A 19,614-nucleotide genomic window follows, 5' to 3' on the forward strand; every position below is an offset into this window, starting at 1 on the left:
TCGAGGGGGCAGCAGAATGCGGGCTGTGTGGGCGGCCGCGGGGAATGCCGGGACGGCGGCGGGAAGCCTGCGGTGTCCGCTCAGCCGGCAGACAGGGGCGGCACTGGCACCGGCCGGGACAGCTGGGTCCAAAGGAGCAAAGGGACACAGACCTGCGGGCCCCATGGCTAAGGAGAGGGGGCCACAGAAGGGGCCCGCGCTCCAGAATGCTTCGGTGAGTGACAGGGGACCTGCGGGGTGGGACGCAGTCGGCCTTTCTCTTTCCACAGGGGCTTTCTGTCCTCCCTCCCCGCCTGCACGACAAGCGGAGTGGGACGGCGGCAGCAGGACTCGTCTCCTGGCGCCGAGGCTGAGGGGAGCGGCCGTCACTCCTGCCCTCGGGCACGCTCCCAGGGGAACTCGACATCCTCGTGCGTGACCTGGGCCGATCTGGCTTTTTCCAAGTGAGGCTCTGTCACAGAAACCTGCTCCCACATGGCAGGGATTCCGCTGGTGTCTCCTTCCTCCTTGAGGCTGTCAGGCTAAGAACCTGGTGACAGCAAAGGGATGGTGGGACAGGACCGATGGACGACTTTTACGGGGATGTCAGAATTTATGCTCAGAATATGAGTCTGGTCGGGAGTCGCAGGCTCCGGGGGAGCACTGGAGGGGACAGACGGCGGCCAGGTGGCCGAAAGGGGAGGAACAAGATTTCCTCCCTCGTTTTACCCTGAGAAAGGTTTGCTGGGGACATCGCGGTGTGACTGGATTTGAAGCTAAATTGGAAGACGGAGGGAACCAGGTCCCCCAACCCTGTCTTTCTGCCTGGCCTGTCGTGGGGAGGACGAGGGGGAGAAAGAGGAGACAGACTGAGGACTCCACACCTTAGCAGGGAGGGCCACAGGCCACTGGGACTGGCCTTGAGTTTCGAGGAGCCCAGGATTTCTTTGTCTGTTCTGCAGCCACCACAAGTGACCGGCTCTGCTCTCCCAGCACCCCATGAGTCCAACCCCTGCGGGGACATTTCCGCAGCCTGGACAGGATACTAAGTCTGGGGGCTTGGGAACACTTGTGCCTGGAGGGGCTGACAATTCAGCCCCCACAGCTCTCTGTGAGGGGCAAGGAACTGCCAGAACCCAACACCCAGACACATGAGTGGGCCCTGCTGGTCCCAATGTCCTTCTCCCCCAGTGCTGTTGCTCCAGGTGCTCAGGGATGGTCTGGCCCTGTGGGCTGTGGGGCTTGAACATGAGGACGAGGGCCACGAATGGTGTAGAGATATTTAACAGTTATCAGTCAAGCTAAGAACTGTTAAATAAAATAGTTTCTATCCTCTTACTTGGACATATTTTCCTCACAACCTGGAAGGCCAGGTTTGAATTTCGAAATTCTAGGGCTTCTTGGATCGACAGCCAGAATGTGGTGGCACAGGGAGCCACTTCTGGCCCAAGCCACAACCTGCCCCCCTTCTCTGCCCACCCCTGGCTCCGTCCCACTACACGGGGCCCTCATGCACTCCTGGGTGGTCACCCCGCCGGCCCCTCTGGCCCAGGGGCACTCAGGAGGACGGGCCTGGGAGGGTGCACAGGGAACTCTGGCATCGTGGTATCTGGAGTGACAAGTTCCCTTGGCCCACGGACTCCTCACTGCACGGGAGGAGCAGCGCCACAGGAGATGGAGAGAGCCGTGCGGGAGTGTTCCCGCTGCCAGGAGCAAGCCCGGTTACCCCACCCCTGCACCATGGGTCCTCAGCACGGCACTCCCTCCCTAGGTGCAGGCGCCTCACCTCAGAACAGGAAACCTGTGCTCTGTGCTCTGTACTCCTCGAGTTTCCTTCTTTTCTGTGCTTCTGACTCGGGAATTTGATCAGAAGTTAATACGAGGAGAAATTACAATGTAGCCCAGCAGAAGCCGAGCTGGTTACCTACAAATAAACCTGCTTTTGCTTTTTTGGGTGTCACCTGTCAGAAATTGAAGTGATGTTCTGACAGTCATACTGATTAAGGTGTCAGCCGAATAGATATTTAAGCATTTGAAAAATACAGAGAGTTTGTCAAAACCTCAGGAAGAGTCTAACAAATCCTTCCTGGGAGCCAAGGAAAATATTTTAAAATGGAACAGAGGTCGTCCCCAGCCCAGGCACAAATTTTCTTCGAGAAGATAAGGCTGCCTGTGCAGCTTGTGGAAGGCACAGTCCCTCCATGGTGGCTGGGGTCCGGGCTGGCCCACACCTGCCTACCTAGCACAGGGAAGGGGCCTGGGTGAGCCTCAGAGCAGGGAGCCGGGTACCTCTATCCTTCCTCTTACCTGTCTTCTGTCCTGCCACCCCTGTCCCCCAGGCCCCAGTGCCCTCCCTTTCTCAAAGCACAGCACAGTGGAACCCACCTGGGCTTGAGGTCACCTCCACACGTTCCAGACTCCAAATGTCTGGCCTGCCTTCCTCAGCCGCTCCTCCACCCCTAAATCCAACCTGGCCACCTTTTGGCCTGCAGAAGCCATTTCTGAGCTCATTTACATCTGATGCCAATTGACTAATATCCCTCCTGCAGGTGTTTGCTTTAAAAAGTAAGTACAATGATGACAATAGGATGCACGTTGGCCCCAGTCTCTTGGCAACTGATAGAATATCCGATAGCTTAACAGAGTCAAACAGAAGAACTAGGTAGTGTGTCTAGTGGTGGTGAGGATGGTGAGTGAGGAGAGGCAGCAGCTGCCTAAGCTGCCTTGATCTCCCCGGGGTGGCATCCTCCATCTCAGAGGATGCAGACCCTCTCCCCTCCGCTCCCCACCTCTCCCTCCTGCTTTGGGGCATCGGCAGCTGGGGGTCGAAGTGGGCGAGAGTTCAGAGAACTTGAGTTCACTGGCTTGCTCTCTCAATTTGAAAACATGTTGTGAAATATTTCAGACAAATCAATTTAAAAAATAGTGAACTCCCCTGTACCCACCACTAATTACCAGAAGCTTTGAAGCCCTCACCCTGTCCCCTCTTCGTGTCCCCTTTCCCCTTATATGTCTCTCTGCTCCCCAGAGATAACCCCTCTCCTGAAATAGGTGTTTACCTTCCCCGTGTGTTTTCTGTATAATTTGGAATCTTTCTGTATAATTTGGATAATTCAAACATTAAACAATGTAAGTAGCTTTGGTCTGCTGTTTTTCATACTCTCCCAGAACTCTGGGGGCTACCACAGTAGGCCGGCTGCAGACTGTCTGTCACCTGTATTTATTTCCCTCCACCTCCACTGGTCTGGAATGTCCTTTCCAAGGACTTCTTGCCTCCACCATTACAGAGGTACTTTGACAAGGAGACTACCAGGTGTTATTTTCAGCTAAGGCGTAGGTCACCCTGCTCTGGGTGAGCCTCAGAGCATGTGTGTGCATTGTGTACACAGTGAAATAATACCCTGGTCAGATGCTTGAGCTCAGCCTGCCCCTATGCCTGTCCCATTTGGCTCCATCCTAAACACCTGTCTCATCTGCTGAACTCTAAGCTTCTCAAAAACTTTCTCAGTCTCATACCAGACTCCAAGCCTGTAGCACGTCGTGGGCTTCCAGTGGGTGCTTGAGTGATTGAAGGGACACATCAGTGTGGGAATGGCAGCTCTGGGGGGAAAGTCTATGGAAACTTGTTAATGAATGCAGACTTGTTCCTGCACTACAGAAATGAAAGAGAATTGAATGCGTTAAAAAACAGAAACCTTCCTAGTCAAGTTCTTCCTTTGTTTTGGCCTCAATGATTTAAATGATTGAATTGTTAAAATAGGAGGAATTCGGATCTGTAGATGGTTAATACCATTCACAGGTATCAGCTGATACCAGGAAACATTGATTTCTTTGACGTACATTCAAATATACCACCACGTCGACAGTAACAACAACATCCTATCAGCGGTGGTGGTGACGATGATGATAGGAACTTCTGAAATCTCCCAACAGCGTTTTCTTTCTTTTTTCTTTTTTTCCTTTGGAGACAAAGTCTCACTCTGTCACACAGGTGTCATCACAGCTCACTGCAACCTCAGAATCCTGGGCTCAAGGGACCCTCCTGCCTCAGCCTCCCAGAGTGCTAGGATTACAGGCGTGAGCCCCATGCCCAGCCCCAACAGCATTTTCAATAGCTTTGTTGCACAAAATTCCTCATCAAAATAAGATATGACTTTTCTCAGGATGGTGTCTTCACAGGTATTGAGCATTAACGTGTCCCTAGCTGTTTTCCTCTCACATGCTGCATGTGCTGTGACTGTTTGGCATTAGGAGATGTTAAGCCAGATGCAGGAAGAGAATGTTGAAGGCCGAGGGTTTGCCAGCTCCTAGCTCAGGTCTTTCCAGAGCACCGAGGCCCACAAAACTCTCTGCGCAGTCCAGACTCTGGGTCTCATTTACCATCAGCTGCTTGGGTTCAGGCTCTACCAGCTTGAGGCTGAGGTTCTGTGGGGCAAGAGGTGTCCTGGGAGAAGTCCCAAAGCTCTCTCTGAAGGGAAGAGGAGATGGGCCTTCACAAATTCTTATATTTTCTCCAAGCCTCAGGCTCCACCTGCACAAACCCCTCTCTTGCCAATTTGAGATGTCAACCACGTCAGCTGTAAGAAGCTGCTCCTACCTCTCAGTCCCCTCCTTCTACCTTCTTCTGTGTCTTAATGGCTTCCAAAAGTGAGCCCTTCACCTGTCTTCTCTCCCAACAGGGCCTCCAGGATAGCTTGTTCTCCTCTGAAAGTGACAACAGCCTGTACTTCACCTACAGTGGCCAGCCTAACACCCTGGAGGTCAGAGACCTCAGCTACCAGGTAGAGGCATTCCTGAGATTAAGGGGAGAGAAGCGGGAAGGGAAGGCCAGGAAATTCCTCAAGTGTAGGGGAAGGGTGAGCCCACCCTGCAGGGCCTCCTCCCCATGAATAGAGTCCAGTCCTTGTCGATGCCTCATGTGTTGGGTTCAATATGTGTCATCTATGACACATATAGCTGGAGGCCGAGAGGCAGAAAGAGGATGAAACCCTTGTGAAACCATAAAGCAAACTATGTGAATCTATAGAAAAAAAATCTCTGGATCAATTTTTAACTTTAATAATTTCATCAATTTTTATACCTTTTTCAAAAATAAAATATACTCTCCTTGGAGCTAATAAAACACCCAGAGTTCAGGGACAAACACTGGCCTTTCGAAGGCTCTCAGGAATCCCCTGGTCAGATTCACAGACCTATTCCCACACCTCCTGGGGGCAGACCACACCTTGCTCAGATGGAACGTGGTGGGGCCTGAGATAGTGAACCTCAGAGGCCTGAGTCTGCTTCCTGTGGATGTGAATTAGGACAAGCCAATGAACCACACCATAACCTTTCCCTGCTCTGCCACTTACTAGCTGTGTGACCTTGAGCAAGTTACTTAACCTCTCTGAGCCTCATCTGTAAAACAGGGATTCTAATAGTACCTATGTTATAGGTTTACAATGAGGACTGAATGAGATAGCGGATGTAAGGTAATTAATACCGTGTCTTGCACATAGTAAACACTTGATGAATTATTAAGTGAAGACATTTTTGCTTCGTGTTGTATTTTTATTACTGTTCTGCTATGCTTTCCATTCCCTTTCTCTTCAGACTTGGAAACAGCACCTCAGGTTCCCAGCATAAGGTGGGGGCCAGCCTCTGTGTTGGGTAGAATCCAGATGGGGGCGCCTCAGGCCTGTGGTGTATCAGCAGGGGGATGTCCTCTGTGAGGCCCCTCTGAGAGGGGCCCATCCACAGCACAGGGGAGCTGAACGGAAGTTGCTGAAGCCCTCTGAGCCATTCGACTCCCTAAGGAACCTTCCAATGCCTCCCCACAGGTGAAAATGGCCTCCCAGGTGTCTTGGTTTGAGCAGCTGGTTCAGTTCAAGATGCCTTGGACATCTCGCCACAGCCAAGATTCCTATGAGCTGGGCATCCAAAACCTGAACTTCAGAGTGAGAAGTGGGCAGATGCTGGCCATCATAGGGAGCTCAGGTACCACTAATGGCAATGGTTTCTCTCTCTCCTGGGATGCAGAATGGTCCTTCATACAAACAGAGGCTTCTTACGAAACCCTTTGCTGACTAGTAGAATAATATGGCATATGGTTAACAGCACAAGTTCTGGGTCAGACAGACCTGGACTCGAATCCTGGCTCCTCCATTCGTTAGCTCGTAGGTAGTTGCTGTTGTCATGAATCGTGAGTGTGCCTATTGTCCACCTGAAGCTGCAGCCGGAGCAGCTGACTTTAGTTAACACCTGCCCTGAGAGAAGATCATCAAGCAGCTTCAAAACATGACGTTCTTTTCAGAGACTCCCCCGGCCACAAGGGACACTCATTCAGGCTGTCCCTCCACAGTCAGATTCTGGCTATGGTCAGACAGCCCCTCCAGAGTCTTAGCACAACCTTTAACCATTTGCAATGAGCAAGATTTTTGGAGTGACTCACAGAGTCCCTTCCACGGGCCAAATTTAAAATTATAGAACATCAGAGCTGAAAGGGGGCTTAGAGAACAGAGTTCATTCTTCTCATTGTGTTCTGCCTTTCTCTCTCCTACCAGTTTGGAAGCGTTTTTATTCTTTTTTTTTTTTCCTTTCATCATATGGCTTGCTCAGTATGGAAGCGTTTTTAGAGGAAGGTTTTCAAATCATGTAGTCCTCAGTATTTCTAGAATATCCTCCCGCCCCTACACATACACACATTCCCCTTCATTTGACAGATGGGAGACTGAAGCCCAGGGAAGTTGGGTGATTCTCCTAAGGACATACATTGAATGCAGAGCTAGAGCTAGAACTTTGGTCTTCTGATTCTCAGATCAAGGCATTTCTCCATGGAATACCCTTACATAGTCTTAGAGCACTTTATACCATTTAACTAATCATTTCCAGAGATAGCGATTACTCAACTTCTTCAGCACGTGCTCCAAACTTTCATATTCTTCTGGTAGAGAAGCTGTTTATTGTCTAACCAAAGATCACATGAGATACTATGTGTCCATGCACTTTGTAACTGAAACAACATGTAATCCTTAAGTCCTTCCCACTTTGGCCCTGTCCCTGCAATCCTGATCTAAACAAGAAAAGAATGGATCACTCGTGGACCTACTATTTTAGTTCTATTTATAACTTCTGGTAGCTTTTCTTGTTATACCTGCCTTTTCCGCCTGAATTGAGCATCTAGAGGATACATGGGCCCTACTTAGCAACACTATGATTAACACCCAGTACATACAACCCTCTAGCTCTTAGTATCCCTGACTTGTGGTTGAGGAAAGTGAAGTTCAGAGAGGCTGAGCAGGAATTACATTAAATAGTCCCCAGATCTTTTGACTCTAGGTTCAGTGTTGTTTGCTTTCAGGTTCATTTGACTATGTTAAAATAAAAACTTTAGACAAATAAAATTTAGCAGAATGATTCTTGTGTCTGACAGCATTCAGAGGCAAGAGAGGTTTAGAGAGCTTCACACAGTAAGGGGGGCAGGCAGTATTTAGAAACAAGAAAAGAAAATGCCCTACAGAAACAACGTGATTGGTTACAGCTTGGGGTTTGTCTTATTTATTTAGGCATAGTCTGATGAGGCAGTTGCCTTGTGTTGACATGATCTGATCAGTTGGCAGCTGTGATTGGTTGAAGCCTGGCTGCCAAGATTGGCTGAAACCCAGCAATTTGTCTCAGCCAATCTCTGTCTTACGATAGAAGATACACATAAGTTAGGTTGCAGTTTGTTTACATACTGAAATTGCAGTCCCCCCGTAGGAGCTGCAAATATGGAAGCAGTCTCAAGCCAAATTTAGTTTAACAGCTGAAATTATTAAAATGATTTCTTAGAAAGATTTATCAATTATACTTCCCATGACTTTTACTCTATACACACACACACACACACACACACACACACAAAGAATGCTGGCCATAATTTTAAAAATATAAATAAAAGCAGCCCCAAGCATTTTAGCTTCTTCTATAGAATCAGCAATGCCAAAAGTGTTTTCCAACTAATGGATTTACTGATTTGGAGATTCCAGCCATTTTACAAGGGTCTTGAATGCCTGTGGGTGTTTTCTCCTGGTTTGTAGAGGGTCTCCCCCGGTGCACCAGGCAGCTCCCAGAGCCTGGATAGGAAGCCCCACTCCCTGGTTTCTCTCCTGACTATTTTGTTCCGCTTCTGTTCTCAAGGATCTTAAACAAGTTGTGTCCAGGAGGCAGGCTGCAGGCCCCTTTCTCCGCAACAGCCTCTGGGCAGTAACTGGAAATATCACATGGGGAAGTTTCTGTTTTTGGTTTTTGCACTGGGTGCTGCAGGGCTGCCTGCAGGTGGCATGTGTCATGTGTCAAAGAGAACTTGTCACATGTTGTGTTTTGGCATTTTCCTTGTTTGAAAACAACATGGAAAACTTGCTCTCCAAAAGAAATATATAGTCAGGAAATCAAAACCCCACGTGGGGGAATTGGACAGCGCTCATTCCCAGCTCGGTGGTAGGAAGATGTTCTCAGAGCTTGAGCCCAATTTGCATTCACAGTTTTAAATAGCTGTCAAAGAAACAGCCTTATGAAATGCTTTTGAAAACTAGGTCCAATCTGATGCTGACTTCTCCATACAATAATTGGTACATCATTCAGAAGTAGATGGTGCTAACTTGAGCACAATGGATCTTTTTTTTTTTACAGAGAGAGTTAAAAAGTACCACTGATTAAAAATAAAAGAGAGAAGTGTGTAGATACATTCAGAACATTTGTGTGCATTGTGCTGTAGTTTTAAAATCATTTCCACATCTGTTATTTCTCTACTTTTTTTCTCCCTTATTTCTCAAAATACGTTCTGGTTTTGCATTTTAAAAAAATACCCTATAAATGCTCTAAATTAGTCCTTCTCACAAAGCCAGCTGCTGGGCCAAATGACACTGAACAGTGAGATGCTGCTGGTATGTTTGCCAGCCAAAAATAGTTATATTAACACTAGCCCTGCTTGGGGAGAAAAGGTGTTGGTTAGTGGCGAGAGGGGACAAAGAATCCAGGCACCAGTAGCCTGTGGCAGCCAGGACCCCAGCCCCCTTCCATCGTGTAGTTATTGGCTACCCTGACCTGAACCCCCAGCATCAGTGTGCCCCCAAGCCTCCAAGGATGCTCAAGTTGGCTGCAGACAAAAGTGTTGGAGCTCCATGCACTAGGGCCACCCCCTCTGGTCTGGGAGCTGTGCCACCTCTCTAGGGGCTGGTCACATCTGCAAGGACAGAATAGCCCAGGGTGCAGGAGAGTGTGCAGGGGACAGTGCCTGCCAGGCTGGCCCCCACAGAAGCTCTGCTCTCAGGGATGTCTCTGGTGGCTTCACAGGCTGTGGGAGAGCCTCATTGCTGGACGTGATCACCAACCGAGGCCACGGTGGCAAGATTAAGTCAGGCCAAATCTGGATCAATGGACAGCCCAGCACACCTCAGCTGGTGAGGAAGTGTGTGGCCCACGTGCGCCAGCATGACCAGCTGCTCCCCAACCTGACCGTCCGAGAGACCCTGGCCTTCATTGCCCAAATGCGCTTGCCCAGATCCTTCTCTCAGGCCCAGCGTGACAAAAGGGTAAGCCCCATCCCTCCCTGCCCTGCCTCAGGACCCAGCCGTAGGTGAGCCCTCCTCTGGAAGCCCGCAGTCCACTGCAAGCCATCTCAGCCCAGCCACTTCCCCTCACAGCACTTGTCAAAATGTGCAATGAGTTTGTTTATGTGTTCTGGTCCTCCACGTGGGCAGGGAGCCCGGCTGTCTGGTCCTCAGTGCATGGCACGTTCCCAGCATGTGGCACCATGCCCAGCATGCCAGAGCGGCTCAGGATCCGGGGAAAGAATCAGGGAACAAATATCACAGCAGGGGAATAAAGTGCTAACGCTGTCCTGTGTGGTAAAACCCAAACAGAGGAGCAGGTGTTTTTATACTTTGGGTCACCACATGTCCAGCCCTGAGGGAGGCCCTTGGAGGTGGCCTCAGGACTCCCTCTTGCCCGCAGGTGGAGGACGTGATCGCCGAGTTGCGGCTGCGGCAGTGTGCAGACACACGCGTGGGCAACACGTACTTGCGGGGGGTGTCGGGGGGCGAGCGGAGGAGAGTCAGCATTGGGGTGCAGCTCCTGTGGAACCCAGGTGAGGGGTGTGGGGGCCAGAGGGGGGCAGTGGAGCCTCTGGCTTGATCTAGTCGGAGTCCTGCTAACTCACCAGCCCCTCTCTCTGTTGGGAAGGGATCCTCATTCTGGATGAACCCACCTCTGGGCTCGACAGCTTCACGGCCCACAACCTGGTGAAGACCTTGTCCAGGCTGGCCAAGGGCAACAGGCTGGTGCTCTTGTCCCTGCACCAGCCCCGCTCGGACATCTTCAGGCTGTTTGACTTGGTCCTGCTGATGACGTCTGGCACCACTGTCTACTTGGGGGCAGCCCAGCACATGGTCGAGTATTTCACGGCCATCGGCTACCCCTGTCCTCGCTACAGCAACCCTGCTGACTTCTATGGTGAGCCAGTGAGGCCAGCGGCCAGCAACCTATGCCCCCAACACCGCCAGAGCTTGCTGAGAAGATTCAGGAGAAAAACCCTCGGGGGCCTCAGGAAAGGAGGAGGGGAGGGGGTGCCGGGCAGAGCAGGGTAGAGGACGTGGGTCAGTTTGCCAAGTATCAGATGCTGGAAATGAGGACGTGAAAAAAGCAGCTCTGACAAATAGCTGCCCTTCTGTGCATGCTAGATTCGAAACTTTCGGGAGCTCGGTGATGGGAGGGGATGGAATTCCGGGGATGTGGATCAAGTTCTACAACTATGGTCTTTATTCAGACTTTGTAGGGAAACTTAGGGTCTTTAAGGTCAGGAAGCTACCAGGAAATCTTAAGGCGGTGCCCTGGTGCCCCCACAGAGGCAGGCAGGGCACGGCTGGCTCAGGTCCTTTGTGGTGGTCTTGGCCAGTGAATCTCCAAATAGGAAAATTGCTCAGGCAGCCCCAGACGTGCCTTTCTGCTTGGATCCTGGACTCTCAGCATATTACTCTCAGGAACCACTTCCTTCATTCGAGGGGAGAGTGAGGGGGGAGCTGCCTTCCCAGACACCTGCCCTGAATGCAGGGACCTAGATCCTGAGTGCTGAGGAAGGGCATGGCTGCTGGACAGGTGGCACTGTTGTACTATGCGCGGGGACGCAGCAGCGAGGCTTGTCCCGTAAGTCACTGGGAGCCCCAGGTTCCTCCTAGGATGGTGAGGTATATCAGGAACCTCACTAGTAAATGTGATGATGGGGACCATCTCCTTGAAGGCATAGACGGGGCCTAAAAGTGCCAAGCTCCAGAGGGTCTCCTGTTTGACCTCACATCCCTGCTAGGCCAAGGGCATCTCCATCTTTACAAAAGGGAAGACAAGAGTCTGAAGGGTGTAAGGCACAGAACTGGGCTGGGTGCCCGGCCCCTGGCCCTGACTCCCAGTGTCCTAAACCAGCCTCCACCCTGCCCCCAGGACAGGCTGCCCCTGGCCCTGTGTACTCACACTCTGCATGAACTCACACAGAGGTCATCGCCCTTCCCTGTGTTCAGGGGACAGCTTGGTTTCCAGCTATGTGTCATCCTCAAGCCAGCTACCCCCAGAATAGGGGACAAAGGGCACCTGCTGACCTGGGAGCAATGTGAAGTCACGCTGGAGAGGGGTTACCTGAAGTCTCTAGCCGACCTGAAAACTCTTTTGCTTTTTCTTTATTTTAATTATTATTTGAGGTGGCGGGACTGTACCTACAGGCCCTGGGGCAGGAACCTCCCACCAATCTGGGTTGCAGGAGCTACACAGGGCCTGGGGGTACCCAGAAAATCTGGTGTTTTGAGCTATAGCCCAACACACTATGGAAACACATCGTGGTTTACAAGACCTGTCCAGACAAGATCCTGTCTTGACATGTGTTGTGAAAATGGAGGAGGGAAGAGGGAGAGAGGTGGAGGGGTAACCCCCAGCCAAGCCAAGGCTCTGAGGAAGGAATGGAGGGTGGGTGGGTGGCCTGGGGCCTGGAGTGAGCTGGGTGGAGGGAGGCTGGCTGTGGCTAGGTGGGGCCCGCCTTTTCTGGACCAGCCTTTCCAGGGCCTTGGAGGTTGAGGCAATGGCTGTGAGGAGGGCTGTGGGGGGGGCACTTCCAGGTGCTCTCCACAGGTGGTACCCCCAGGATTCAGGATGTCGTTCTCCAGCTGGGTGTGCTGACTCCCTCCCTGGGGGCACAGCAGCTGACCAAGGGGCTGGGCCCTGGCACCCTCCAGCCAAACATTCTCCTGCTTGCAGCAGGCTGCTTAAGAAACCAGATTATTAACTTACAATGAGATAGAACTGGCAGGAGCCCGACTGCCCAGCCTTCCCTGACCCGGCTACTTTCTCCCCATGGGCAGGCACACCTGGGAGGTGAGTCCTCATCAAAAGCTTCCTGGAAAGCTAGAGCTAGAGCCAGGGCATAACTGTGATTCAGCTCTTGGTTCTGAAGGCTCCTGCTCTGTCCTGGGATGTTCCCAAAATGAGCCTGGGTGGTGGGACAGGGGTCAGGGCCTCTGCAGTCATCCACTTCCTGATCCACTGCCCTTCCCTTGTGGCTTCTGAAGATATGGTCAGGGTGGGAGAGTGAGGCACCAGCCCTGGGGGTCTCTTTGCCCCTCTCTGCTCTGACCATTGCTTCCTGGGTCACTCTCAGAGGGTGGGGAGCATGTCTCGGACCCCCCTCCCCCCCCCTCGCTGAGGGCTAAGCTGTGTTGTGGGCTGAGCTTGCAACGAGCTCCTCACCTGTGAGCAGGTGTGAGGGACCAGGTTGCCCACAGCCCCACATCCTCTGCTTACAGTGGACTTGACCAGCATCGACAGGCGCAGCAGAGAGCAGGAAGCGGCCACCAGGGAGAAAGCCTGGTCGCTTGCCGCCTTGTTTCTAGAAAAAATACGTGGCTCAGATGACTTTCTGTGGAAAGCAGAGGTGAGGGAGCTCGACGTGGGCACTTGCGCAGCGAGGTAAGGGGGTCTGTGGCTGCGAGAGGGACGTTGCCTGCAGGAGGTGGCCACCCCCTTGACCCAGCTGCATCCTCTGCCCCCCAGCAGCCCGGCCCTCCCACAGGACACCAGCAGCCTCCGGACTCCCACTGAGCTGCCTGGGGCAGTGCAGCAGTTCAACACGCTGATCCGGTAACTGTCATCTCATGCCCCCAGTCTTTGTATATGACATTAAACCCTCTCTATCTAAAGTGAATTTGAGGGAGGTGGAATCATTTGAAAAAACAGCCTCCTAGGGACCAGCACCAGACCTCAGTGTAACACAGAATACTCCTGTTACTTTTCTTTTATTCTTTAAGCAAAATTAAAATATCCGTATGGGCTGGATGATCATAGACATAGCACAGGATCGTTGTGAAAAATCAGATGAGAGAATCCCAAGTGGGAAGGGAAAGTCCCAGTCACACCACCCCTCAGAGGAAACCAGACCCAACTGGTTGGTGTGTGTCTTTCTAAATGTTTCCATGCATGTGAACGTTTTAATACATAAGTGGGGTCGCACTCTGCTGTTCTGTAACTGGCTGTTTGTCAGTTAGGATGGCGCCTCCAGCTCTCGCCTGGAAGATCCTTCCCAACGTTCAGGTCTAGCCATGATCCACTCACCCGCCAAATCCACACCACCGTTGGATGATTCTCAGGTTTTTGCTGTTACAAGCAATGCTACAGCAAACTTCCTTGTTCTTACATCTCTAGGGACCTAATTGATTTTTTTACTAAGGATAATTTCTTTAAGTAAAATTGCCAGGCTGATACATGGATGATAAAAGTAACAATCATATATTGAGTACCTACTGTGAGACAGATGCTTTCATCAATTTTCTAATTTTAATCCTCAGAGCAACTCTGTGAGGTGGGTATCATTACCCCTATTTTACAGATGAGAGCAATGAGGCTTACAGAGATTAAGTGACACTCCCAAGGTCACAGGGCTGGTATATCTCTATCTCATTCCCTTAGCCCCTCTTTCTTTTGTTTGTTAAGTCGTCAGATTTCCAACGACTTCCGAGATCTGCCAACCCTCCTCATCCATGGGGTGGAGGCCTGTGTGATGTCCCTGACCATCGGGCTCCTCTATTATGGCCATGGGGCCACCAAGCTCTCCTTCACGGACATGTCAGCCCTCTTGTTCATGATTGGCGCTCTCATCCCCTTCAACGTGATTCTGGATGTCATCTCCAAATGTGAGTGTGGCCTGCTCTCATGACCAGAATGCGGGGCAGCGGAGGGCAGGACATCCACCACCCTCCAAGCTGTGCTCCTCTGAGCTCCTAGGGAAAATGCGTTTGCTGAATAATTTCTTTGCCATTGTGATATGAAAAACAATAATTGTTTTTCACAGTTTCAAAGTTTAATATTAGGATGCAAATGAAAGCAAATTACTGAGTCTCAGCAGTTCCTATCCTAGCAGGATTTATACGTGACAGCAAAATGCAAGCCTCAAGGTGCAAACCCTAAAGACCCTCATCAAACATCTAAATTAGTATGGTTTTACTGTGCCCGTGCCTGTTTTATTTTTAAAATCATAAGACATTTAGGCAATATAACTACTCTGAATTGTATTAAGGGAGACTTGAAAACAGAAGCACCATAGGTTAATTTCATGTTTTCATTCTGTTCTCCTTTCCCCCCTTTTTCAGGTTACTCGGAGAGGGCAATGCTTTACTATGAACTGGAGGATGGGCTGTACACCGCTGGTCCGTATTTCTTTGCCAAGGTGATTGGACAGTGTTGAAAGCAAGGGGCCCCCAGGGTGGGGGGTGGGGTGTAGAAGGCATTGTTACAGTGTTTTGCTGAAACAGTGGGCGTGTGCCCCCTGCGGTTGTAGATGCCACATTTCCTAGGGGAGTTTCAGAGACTTGACCTTTTCTAAACATTTGCCAGAAGACCAGGACTGTGGACCAGAAATGCTACTTTTCTGATCAGCAGGAACCTAAGAAAGAAGCACTCAGCATACTTTCCCTCTCCAGGGCCTCACCGTGGTCCCAGAGCACGGGTGGGCAGGTGTTTCCAGGAAGCAGAGGTTCAGAGAGGTTAGGCGGCTCTCCCAAGACCACACAGCTTACAGGTCTGGTCAGGAGGGGTAGGGACTTGAAACCAGGTGTTAGAAGAGCAGGTACCCTCTGCCTCCCTGGGAGAAACAGGCTGAACCGGCTCAGAGGGAGCACTTGGTGTCAGCAGGGGCAGCCAGCAGTGAGCTCACGCTCGTGGGTCCTGTACACCCACACCCACGGCAACAGCCCCATCGTCACCAGGAGGGAAGGTTGGCATTGCTGGGTGTCACTGCCTTTAAACGTTTTAAAACAATAGCAAATGAGGTATTGGCTGCATCTCCTTGCACGGGCTGTTCTTTGCAGATCCTAGGGGAGCTCCCAGAGCACTGTGCCTACACCATCATCTATGGGATGCCCACCTACTGGCTGGCCAACCTGCAGCCGAGCCTCAAGCCCTTCCTGCTGCACTTCCTGCTGCTGTGGCTGGTGGTCTTCTGCTGCAGGATCATGGCCCTGGCCACCTCGGCCATGTTCCCCACCTTATACATGGCCTCCTTCTGTGGCAACGCTATTTACAACTCCTTCTACCTCACCGGGGGCTTCATGATAAGCTTGAACAACCTGTGGACAGGTGAGGCCTGCTCCCCCTCTCCTGGTCAAGCATTTTTAGGCCTTGTGATGCTGGATTAAGCCTGCCTTTTCCTGGAAATGAACACTCATCATTTAGATCCAAGTCGGGCTGGCCCTTCTGGAGGCAGATGCCTTTGCCAGCGTCGTGCAGGCCCAGGGAATGGCTCCACCAGAGGATACAGATGCACCTCCCCATGTCCCACAGCCCACACCCAGGAGTCACCCTTGATCTCTCCCTACATTCACCAGTGTGCCAGGTCAATTCTGCCTAAGTCTTTCTGAAATGTCCCCTTGGCACTGTCCCCCAGCCCCGCCCCATCATCTGCGCCTCGGCCACTGTGACAGTCTGGTCTCTGTGGCCTTGGTCCCTCCACATTTCAGTTAGCTCTCAGCCACGCACAGGGAGCTTTCCAAGCCGCAAATCCATGGCCCTGCTTGGTCCAAACCTCCCCTAGCACACCCCTCCCTCTCACCTCTGAGCCCCTCTCGCTTTCCTCTTGGGAAGCTCCTGGCGGGGCTCATGGCTTCCTCCCAGCCCCGGCACCATGACAGACTCCAGCTTCTCTGGCTTGGGGCTGCGAGTCCCCTGAGCCGCATGCTCTAAGAACCTGAGCACATGCAGGGACACCTAATTCAGTGACTTTCTAGACTTGTTACGGATAAACTGTGTGGGTGACCCCGCAGCCTCTTAGCTCCCTCCGCCCCGGTGCGGGTCCCCAGTTGTCCCTCCGGCCTCTGTTCTCTCGCCCCTCCTCGCTCCTCAGAGGACTTGCTTCCCCGGGGCCAGAGCCACCAGGGCCCGCCCTCACGGACAGGCGCGCGGCCTAGACAGCGGTCGCTGCCCTTGTGCAGGCGGACGAGACCGGGAGAGTAACGTGGCTCTTGCTGTCCCCAGTGCCTGCGTGGATTTCCAAAGTGTCCTTCCTGCGATGGTGCTTTGAAGGGCTGATGCTGATCCAGTTTGGCGGGCGTGTTTACAGCACGCAGGTGGGCAACGTCACCATCTCGGTCCCGGGGGATGCGGTAAGTAGGGAAGGCCTCGGACTCTCGATCAGTGGACATCCCGCCGAACGTCTCCTTAATGGGCTCAATGAATGTTTGTGTCTCCAGATCCTCGATGCTATGGACCTGAACTCGTACCCGCTCTTGACCATCTACGTCATCATCATCGGCATCAGCGGTGGCTTCACGGTCCTGTACTATGTGTCTTTAAGGTTCATCAAACAGAAATCTAGTCAGGACTGGTGAATCGTGCCCAGGCTCCCCGCTGGTGGGGGACTAAAGTGGACCCTTCAGCTGCACTCCCTTCCCCCTTCCCGGGGACAATTTCCCAGGGACAATGATAGCAGATGCTGGCTACATCCGCCCCACGGTGCTGCAGTGGCACAGACCGGCCACAGGATGGCAGTAGAATAAAGATAGTCACAGGCATTTCTGCTCTCCGGCAGGAGACTGCGATTCCTGGGAGTGAGAAACCCCGTACTTGGTGGCACCTACAACGTTGCTAATTTATTTCCTTTTGATGTGTATTTATATGGGCAACTCAATATAGGATACGAGCAAATTAGGAATGAACTGAGTAGCTAAGCTATACAGGAACTGCTAGAACCCGGAGGAAACAATAACATAATAGCAAAAGACTCCTCTTCCGGGGCCCCAAACTCTGTGGGTAAGCCACTGTCAACACGTAAAGTGACCGAAAACATAACAGTGAGATGCCATCCCTTCTTTTTGTGTGGGGTCATGAGCTCCAAAAGCCAAAGTGAACAATTAAAAATTTATTGAGCATCTATTCTGTGGCAAGTACAGTGTAAAACACTTTACGTGGATGCCATCATCTGATTCTCTCAACACCACCCTTCGAGGTGAGAAGTATCCCATTTAAGAGGTGAGAAAACGGAGGCACAAATTCGTTTTGCTAAGGGCACACAGATACTATGTGGTGGGGTCACGTGGGGGTCAGAAAAGCCTTGGGCCTGAGCCACTGTCTTTCCTTGGAAGCCCAGGAAGACAAAGGGGTTCATAGAGACTCAGCCAGGGGCCTCTTAGAGTTGCATGTCCCTCGCCCTGGCTGGTCTCAGGACCAGTCCTGAACCTTTCCCACCAGGGGACGGGATGGCGCAGGCCCTGAGTGTTGGAGACCACGTGACCCATGGCAGGTGCTCAGAGAGCAGGAGGGGATTGTTCCCAAAGGAAAACTAGAGTTGGAACCAAAAGAAGCAGGAAGGTGGGTGATTGGGAGACACACAGTAAATTCCCTCCACAGGTTTGCCACTTGCTACCTCAGGTGTGGTCCCTGGGCCAGTGATGGGGGCATAGCTGGGAGCAGGTGGGACAGGCAGAGTCTCAGGCGTCACCCAGACCCACTGAGGCAGAGCCTGCATTTTAAGAAGATCCCCTAGTGATTTGTGCACATTCAAGCATGCTGCCCTTTTCCAACGCACCCATCACACTCAGGGTGCTTCCGTGGGCACGTTGCTGCCATCTAACTCGCAGACCCCTTCTCAGGCTTCCCTGGGAGTCCTGACAACGTCCTTCACAGCAAGAAGATCCAGGGTGGGATCAAGCACTGGATCTGGCGGTCATGTCTCTTTGGTCTCCTTCAGTTTAGAACAGTCCCGCAACTTTCCTTGACTTGCATGGCCTTGACACTTGAAGATTTTGTAGGATGTGTCTCAACTTGGGTTTGTCTGATAGTTTTTCTTGATGAAATTCAGGTCCTGCACGTTCGCAGAGCCTCCTATCAGGTGGCTCAGGATTTCCACTTGTCCCACAGTGGCAGTGTTCACTTACGCAGATCACTTGATTAAAGGGGTGTCTGCCAGGCTTCTCCATAGTCGAGTTACTATTGCCCCTCCTTTTGTAATTAATAAGCATTTTGTAACTAGATAACTTTGAAACTACGTAACCTGCCTGTTTCTCACAAAACTTTCCATTTATCCATTTTTCATTTCTAGCAATAAGACTTGTTTCCTATTTTAATCAATGGGTTAAAATCCTTTACTATCATTATTAATTTTGATGCTCAGATTGTCCTGATTTGGCCAGTGATAGTCCCTTCAAGCTGGCTTCTGCATCCTTTTGACATGTCCCCATCATTGAGGACTTTGTGACACTTTTATTTTCATCTTGTATTTTCCCACCCCAGCCCTGGAATCAGACATTTCTCTAAAGAATCTTGGTTCCTTTTAGTGGACGATGGTATTTAGAAGCCAAGATCTAAGTGATAAGTATGCTCAGTGCTGTTGGGGCATCTCTGCTCCCACATCCTCTCAGTGAACACAGTTAGGGAATATGTGTGCGTGCGCTCGTGAGCACACACACACATACACACACACGCACACACATGCCCAGCAATGTATGTCAGTCCACATTGATAACATCCAATTCTAATCTAGTACCACAGAGTTGAGTCCAGTTTCTCTCTTTTCATATTTGTTTTTTTTTTTTTTTTTTTTTTGAGACAGAGTCTCGCTCTGTTGCCCGGGCTAGAGTGAGTGCCGTGGCATCAGCCTAGCTCACAGCAACCTCAAACTCCTGGGCTTAAACGATCCTACTGCCTCAGCCTCCCGAGTAGCTGGGACTACAGGCATGTGCCACCATGCCCGGCTGATTTTTTCTATATATATTTTTTAGTTGTCCATATAATTTCTTTCTATTTTTTAGTAGAGACAGGGTCTCGCTCTTGCTCAGGCTGGTCTCGAACTCCTGAGGTCAAACAATCCACCTGCCTTGGCCTCCCAGAGTGTTAGGATTACAGGCGTGAGCCACCGCGCCCGGCCCCTTTTCATATTTGTAAGACTTCTGTCCAATTATCCTTCCAATATCCTTACCACACTTCATTTGATTAATCCCCTGCATGCAACCAATCTCCCATCTACACCACCATGCCTTCCCCTGTGTGGACATCCTGCCCACCCTGCTTGGGCTCTAACTTTCATGCCAAGCTGTCCCTGCATCAGCACAGCTGCCAGCCTCCCTCTGCCCACTGTGGTCACCTAATGGCTTTAGG

General features: G+C 51.3%; 1 protein-coding gene across 1 annotated transcript; it reads left to right on the forward strand.

Moving 5' to 3' along the window:
• Window positions 1–91: 91 nt before the first annotated feature.
• Window positions 92–16,921, forward strand: ABCG8 (ATP binding cassette subfamily G member 8). Its single transcript, XM_045549500.1, has 13 exons — window positions 92–214; window positions 4,659–4,760; window positions 5,799–5,955; window positions 9,292–9,530; window positions 9,952–10,084; window positions 10,180–10,449; window positions 12,780–12,942; window positions 13,030–13,113; window positions 13,963–14,162; window positions 14,619–14,695; window positions 15,336–15,603; window positions 16,498–16,625; window positions 16,713–16,921. Exons 1-13 carry the CDS (start codon window positions 164–166, stop codon window positions 16,848–16,850), a joined length of 2,010 nt encoding a protein of 669 aa, XP_045405456.1. The 5' UTR covers window positions 92–163; the 3' UTR covers window positions 16,851–16,921.
• The last annotated feature ends 2,693 nt before the right edge of the window (window positions 16,922–19,614 follow it).

Source organism: Lemur catta, chromosome 4 (assembly GCF_020740605.2).
Source record: "Lemur catta isolate mLemCat1 chromosome 4, mLemCat1.pri, whole genome shotgun sequence".
NCBI lineage: Eukaryota > Metazoa > Chordata > Mammalia > Primates > Lemuridae > Lemur > Lemur catta.